The sequence below is a fragment of the Salmo salar genome, chromosome 06 (genome assembly GCF_965601325.2).
Source record: "Salmo salar chromosome 06, fSalSal1, whole genome shotgun sequence".
Taxonomy (NCBI): domain Eukaryota; kingdom Metazoa; phylum Chordata; class Actinopteri; order Salmoniformes; family Salmonidae; genus Salmo; species Salmo salar.
The window spans coordinates 77,176,508-77,183,459 of record NC_138296.1 but is presented as its reverse complement, the minus strand read 5'-3'; the positions used below and the strand labels follow the sequence as shown (position 1 = coordinate 77,183,459).

Here is a 6,952-nt window from a genome sequence, read left to right as displayed (position 1 = left end):
GTAAATAAGAATTTGTTCTTAACTGACTTGCCTAATTAAATAAAGCTTTAATATTAAATCATAAGTTGAGTGATGAAACTATCCATTTTAAACATTTGAAGGTTTTAATAATATACAATCGTATAACACACAAACAGGATACATCTCTTTGGGATTTGGTGGCAGCTACACTGAACTCTGCCAGCCAAAACACCGCACTATCTTACCTCAGTGCTCTGATTAAAAAAACAGAACTTCATCTTGAACCAGATGGGCATATAATACAAAGCCCCAAAAAGTCAAATATAATCTCCCAAAGTCACTAAATGTAAACATTCTGTTTGAAAGGTGCTTCTTTCAAATGTGTGTTGAATAATCCCCCAACTGAAAAAGGAACATTTGCCACCCAGTACTGCTTGTTCATAAAAAGCTGCCGAGGGGTTGAGTCTTTGCGTGTGCCGTTTTTAGATATGCATGCATAAAGCATTGACATCTCATGTGTTATGCTAGGCGGTAGTCCCATGCTTTGTGCTCTCTCCCACTATGCTGAAGTCTGTTTTGAGATTTACGCTGTGTTCAAGTCTCTGTGTTGGGGTAAGATTTGACTGGGCTGGAGGGAGATTTGACTGGGCTGGAGGGACAGGAGTCTGGGCTGCCAGGGGTTCTGATGGGAGATTTCCTCTTTCCGTTCCTCACCGTCAACTCCTCTTTGGGTTTAAAAGTCAGGGGCACAAAGCCCTCTGCATCCGCTACCAGGACTATCCACAACGGACCTGGAACACACAGGAGACAGGAGTTTCAAGTTTAAGGACGTTTTTATTTAATTCATATTTTATTTATCCCCATGCTTTATAAGACTGTTTAACTTATATAAAACCAGGAGAGTCATTGACTACATCCATTTAACCCTTCGAATAGATAGTACTAAGCTTTCAACCAGCAAGTGTCTACTAATAATTTACAGAGAGGTTTTTGAAGTACTGTAACCACAACATACGGCTCTCTCAGATTGCTACAAAAACCCTAACAGTGAAACTCCTAAATGGAGTGGTGTCATAAATACTCTATAAATAGTCTTGGAGTTGGCAGAGGCGTGCTGAGTGTGTATAGCAGAACGAACCCAGGGAGGGTGTGGTGGGGCTGTAAGCGGCTTCTGTTTTAAACCTTTTAATCCACAGTAACCCTATAATCACTCCCATATTCAGCCTCTCCACCCATTAACTGAAGCAGTCCATTTTAACACAAAATACTGTTGTTTAAAATGCATGTCCTTTTAAGTGGAGTGAAACAGAGATGTCATTATTTTGATATTCAACATCTTGTCTAGTTAGTTGTAATAGCTGAGAGAAGCTCAGTAGTTCCTCAGTCTAGACTATGGGCTGAGGATCTGGCAGTTATTCTTATATGAATAGATTCCTGGAAACCTGAGGGAAAACGGGTTTTTTTCTCTCTCCCCGTCCACACGCACACACACACACACTTCTGAGAAGACTACCCAATTTCCTCTTGAGGCATGCCTACATTGGGAAGAGCCAATAATGTCAGTCTGCAGATATGAATTGTGTTGATTTCTGTAAGCTGGGAATCACCCCGCTGTGTATGATGATGTCATATCGCTGAGTCTACCTTTAATCTCAAATAACTGGTAGAATTAAGCCTGGGGTATACATAGTGAAAACAAAGAATCATCTCAAGCCTTAAGACTACAACCATGTGTTATTATTGGTATGGGGGAAGCCCATGGGCCAGATACGTACCATACACCATCTCTACTACAGTGACGTTGAAGAGCTCCTGAAGAACCTTCAGACACAGCTTCCCCTCACACAACAACACTGGCCTTCTCTCATCTATAAACACATTCTCAGACAGCTGCTTCTGCATGGAGGAGAGGGAAGAGATAGAGAGAGATAGATAGATAGATGATCGAGAGAGAGTGGAGGGGGGTTAGTTAGTACAATTCTGACCTCAAGAACACAGACAGTTATTGATGGATGCAACAGCAAGGCATCATTTCACAAATTGTGCTTTTAATTGCTCTTTTAGGAACACCATAATAGCACACACTGTGTTGTCAGCGTGCTGTTTATTATTAGCCAATGGTGGATTGCAAACTCTAGCCTGGAGAGTACATTAAAGTATGTCTCTACTGTATCTTCACCTTCAGACAAGTCCCACCAAGTTCAACATTAGCCCTTTATGCTGATATCTGCTGAATGCTGAATCTGGGTGCTTTATACTCATAAAGTTCGTTCCTTTTTGTGTCTAATAGTGATGGGGGAAAAATTATATATAATTAAATATCGCAATATTATTTTTGGACTCCAAGTATCGATTTGTAAAAACACTTTTGCTACTTTAGGTAGAGCTGGTCGACTGTACCTGTGCTAAAACACAGTTATTTTCATCCTATGGCTTGTTCTCCATCTTCTTTTTAAATAGGGAGCCAACACATTTTCAGCACTTTTATTTTCCTTACTGATCAAAACTAATTTTCTCATGCTCCCTCTCCAGCAGATATAAACAATATGTTTGGAACATCAAATCACAATAAAAATCCCAGTATTGAATCGCAATACATATATAATCGTAATACATATCGTATCGGCACCTAAGTATCGTGATAATATTGTATCGTGAGGTCCCTGGCAATTACCAGCCCTAGTGTCTAACGTAACTTTATTATACAAAGGTGGGGCCTATAATTTCAATAAATAAGGTCTTTCAACAAATATTATCTTAAAAAATATTGCTCTGAAAATCTCCAGCTTTTGCAGACATAGAAATGAAATATCCCAAATTAAGTAATATCTTGTAAGATGTTACCCCTACCTGACATGTGATGTTAACGTATGGAGGATCACAGGCATTGGGGTAACTAGTCCCCAGACCCTTTTTGCCGTTCCGGGTGAAGTCCCTGATCTCTGTCAGACACTGTTGCACCTCAGAAAAACGAGAGAAAATCCTCTCCATGTTCTGAGACAGCTGCTCCAGGTTCCTCTCCTTCTCTCTGGGGGCCAAGGGGGTGGTTTTGGGCAGGGTGGGGAGCTCCGTGTGGGGCTTATCCCTAGGGTTGTAGTAAGGGGAGCAGGTTTGACTTGACTCCCTGCTAGCCTGTCCTGCCATGGAGAGCATCGTCATTCGGTTGACGGGTTCCATGTCGAAGTTTTCGACCGTAATGGAGGAAGCGTTAGCGTGAAGTTGGTCAGAGGGGTGACAGAGGTCAGAGTAGGAGAAGTCGACTGAGCTGGTGACTGAGCTGGGCTCCGGGCTCCTCACCTCCTCCACCAGCCTCCTCCTGCTGCTCCCTGGAGAATGGGACTGGATTACACCTCCTCCGGGCAGCACCAGCTCCTTAATCTCGACAAGCTCCTGCTGCTCATCTTTAGAGAAGACATGCTTCGAATGGCGTCTAACGGGAGATTCTCGATTCGGGGAGGGAGACGCCGGGGTTCCTCCATTGTAGACAATCTCCTTGGAGGCGAGGCGCAGGATGTATTTGTCCGTATTGGAGGAGGGGAGGAAGGCAGGGTCGTTGGACTTCTGTCTGCCAATCATGAGAAGCAACATCTTGTCACCAAGAAAGCAGATGCCTTTGGGCCTCTCGTTTTTCTGTAAGGAGATCTGCTGGACGTTGGGCATGGTGGACGGTGTGATGCAGTAGACCAGTACCATGCTACATGTGTTGGAGGCCACTGCCACCGTAGAACCTCTGGAGTCAAAGGCCACGATGTCTGGCACCAGGATCCCTGGGATGCTGACCTTACTGGTGCTGGTGACTTTCCGTTCGTAGGTGACCAGGATAAGGTGGGACGAATCCTGTCCGGAGCCGGTCAGGTGGTCCCTGCGGTGCAGGTGTAAGAGTGGACTAGGGTCTGAGCGCCGGTGCTTGGCCAGGAGGTGAGTGAGGTCCATAGGGCCGCCGGAGGCAGAGCAGGAGAGGTAGGACCTCTCAGAGTCAAAGGACCTCCTGCGGGGGTCTATACAGCCATCCTCGTCCAACATCACCATAGGAGAAGAATGTCCAGGTAGGGAGGACTCTGAATCTGAGGACACGTCAAATGCTATGCCAGCGTTCAGCCCGCAGATCCTATCCAGAGGCAGCTCTGTAGCTACTGCCACCTGGGCCTCGCCTGTTGACTGAATGGCACAGATGTACCCGCCCACGTCAAAGATGGGGCAGAAGGAGCAGGCTAAAAGACTCTTCTGAACATCGTTATAGATGTAGGAGTGAAGGGCGCTTCCTATAGCCAAAACCAGCCGGGTGCCATCTTTGGTCCAGCAGGCACAGTGGATGAGTCCACTGCCTTTAATATCAGCCTTGACCCTACGGTTGTCCACACGGACGCAGAACAGCACAGAGGCATCTTTCTTAGTGAGGACAGAAAGGATGTCCATCTTGGGATGCCAGACACATCCCTCAGACAGAAGGGGGAACGGTTCGCTCATCTCACAGGTCTGAGTGCACAGCAGCTTGTTCTGTTCCAGAGCGCTGAGCTGCAGCTGCCACACTGTGACATGTTTCTTGTGTTGGACGGCCAACAGGGCAGGAGCGCCGGAACAGCACAGAGGGCCCCAGGAGAGGCCGAAGACATGCTCAAATTGACCGATGACGTTGGTGTCGCCGAATTTGACTTCGCAGTTGGCATAGTAGAGGGAGGTAAGGCAGACCTGCTTCCCGTCAGTCCAGGCTATCCCGTGGACGGGGTGGATGGTTTGGTGTAGCGTGTTCAGACCTGACCTCAGCAACTTGGCTTTGCCCAGTTCCATACTGACAGTCAAGCAAGTACAGATTAATCCAAACAGAAAGAGAAACAATGATCAGTAACATTGATTCAAGAAGAAACAATCACTCATTCAATAGCATTGATGAGAGCAGAGGATATTGGTCATGAGGATTTTGCCGGCAGAAGACCAGTTCCAGCTATCTTGGTCATCCCACACTAAGAATAGGACAAGCCTCTCTTGTCCTGTGCCTCTGGCATCCCTAATCCCCTCTGCCTGAGGGTTACACCCCAGGGCCAGGCCAGAGCTGAGCTGATTAGTCCAAATGACCTTAGCCACGCAGATCAGGTAGGTTATATTACACTCCAGCTTTACAGAGGAACCAGTGGTTTAAAGTACTTAAGTAAAATTACTTGAAAGTACTATTTAAGTCGTTTTTTGGGGTATCTGTACTTTACTATTTATATTTTTGACAACTTTTACTTATTCCTAAAAAAAATATTGTACTTTTTACTCCACACATTTTCCCTGAAAACCAAAATTACTCGTTACATTTTGAATGCTTAGCATGACAGGAAAATTGTTAAATTCACGCACTTTTCAAGAGAACACGTGGTCATCCCTACTGCCTCTGGCCTGGCAGACTCACTAAACACAAATGCATATTTTGTAAAAAATGTCTGAGTGTTGGAGTGTGCCCCTGGAAATCCGAACATTTTAAAACAAGAAAATGGTGCCGTCTGCTTTGCTTAATATAAGGAATTTGAAATTATTCATGACTTTTGATAATTAACTATATTTTAGCAATTACATTTACTTTTAGACTTTTACTCAAGTAGTATTTTACTGGCGGACTTTTCTATTAAGGTATATACTTTTACTCAAGTATGACAATTGGGTACTTTTTCCACCACTGAGAGGAACTGGTATCTGTGTTGTTGTGATGTCAAACTGTATTATTTGCTGGCTAGCTAACTAAACTAGAAGTAGAGCTAATCGCTTTTGGCAGGCAAATTTGACCTTAGTCTGGATTTGGGTACGAGGCAATCCTTTTTTAACATTAGGTCTTCGGGTAGCTCAATATTGGACAAAAGGAGCCCAACGTTACTCCTTAGTCTAAGGACCTTACATATTCTGTTTAAGGGCGAAATGACTCTGAAAGCCAAAAACAGCAAAATACTCTATTTAAACGTGAATCGATTCTCAATTGCGGTACGGTTCCAGAAACATAAATCCCTCTACTTTCATATCATATCAAAACAATTTCACAAACGCAAAATACACACTTAAAGTACATCACAGGGGGCTGCTGAGTGGAGAACGTCTCATAATAATGTCCGGAACGTAGCAAATGGAATGGCATCAAACATCTGGAAACTATGTGTTTGCTGTATTAGTTACCATTCCACTAATTTCGCTAGAGTCATTAGCACGAGCCTGTTCTCCCAAATGAAGGTGCCACCAACCCCCTGTGCTGTACACTGTTTTAACTGCGTTCAGACGCACAAAGCTAATTGGCCACGTGGGAACCCTAACCCTATAATGGTGCATGTCAATTTAACCTTTTGTTTTTTGAAAATTATTTCTCGCCGATATGAAAGATTATGCACCCAAAAAACCGTACCGCAAGCGATGCGTGTGACCGAGCATCGCGGCTCTTAACAAAACGTCTTTCGTCCAATGACTTATGTGTAATGTATTGGAACAGAGTCATGATCAAAGGGCTAGGTCTTGAGGTAGGTTATTAATTTGTGCTAGCTAGAATTAGTATCATATTCACATCAAATGCAATTAAACCTCGAAGGTCAAGTCAAAAGCTATTACAGCAAAGATTTGCTATTATCAACTGCAATTTAGGTTATAAAGCTTGCTACGCAATATTAGAAAATCATTTACCTGACAGTTACTGGATAGCTATCTACAGTAGCTGTCATTTTTGGGGGCTGGCCAGTTTATAACACATGTAGCTAACGTTAGCTAGTTAGCTAAATCCATCAGGGAACAAGCCAACTAGTGAAGTAACAATATGGCGAATACGTTCTTTAGTCACGAAATTATACGCACAAACGTGTCATTACATGCCTCGATTGTCTTGTCAAACCATAAACCTTGATCACATTTCCCAAGATTATTTTACTTTCCCAGGGGTGAAAGTTGCTTTCATGAACTGGAATTGAAAGACGAGGCAATAGAAAAGCATTATGGGTCTTGAAGTTTATGGGAAGTCTGGTGTATTTCATGTGTTGAC

General features: G+C 43.8%; 1 protein-coding gene across 1 annotated transcript; it reads right to left on the bottom strand.

Annotated features, from left to right (window-relative positions):
• Positions 1-85: 85 nt before the first annotated feature.
• Positions 86-6,899, bottom strand: wdcp (WD repeat and coiled coil containing). The gene is made up of 4 exons (XM_014205708.3): positions 6,601-6,899; positions 2,812-4,750; positions 1,737-1,857; positions 86-752 (listed from the first exon to the last, which is right to left on the bottom strand). Exons 1-4 carry the CDS (start codon positions 6,636-6,638, stop codon positions 556-558), a joined length of 2,295 nt encoding a protein of 764 aa, XP_014061183.1. The 5' UTR covers positions 6,639-6,899; the 3' UTR covers positions 86-555.
• Positions 6,900-6,952: the final 53 nt, after the last annotated feature.

What these genes read in the sequence shown, in the direction of transcription:
- wdcp (XM_014205708.3), bottom strand. Translation starts at nt 6,638, where the DNA reads ATGACAGCTACTGTAGATAGCTATCCAGTAACTGTCAG. An exon ending in ACGTTAACATCACATGTCAG is followed by an intron (nt 1,858 to 2,811) that starts GTAGGGGTAACA and finishes TCCTCCATGCAG; the next exon opens with AAGCAGCTGTCTGAGAATGT. An exon ending in TGTAGTAGAGATGGTGTATG is followed by an intron (nt 753 to 1,736) that starts GTACGTATCTGG and finishes TGTGTGTTCCAG; the next exon opens with GTCCGTTGTGGATAGTCCTG.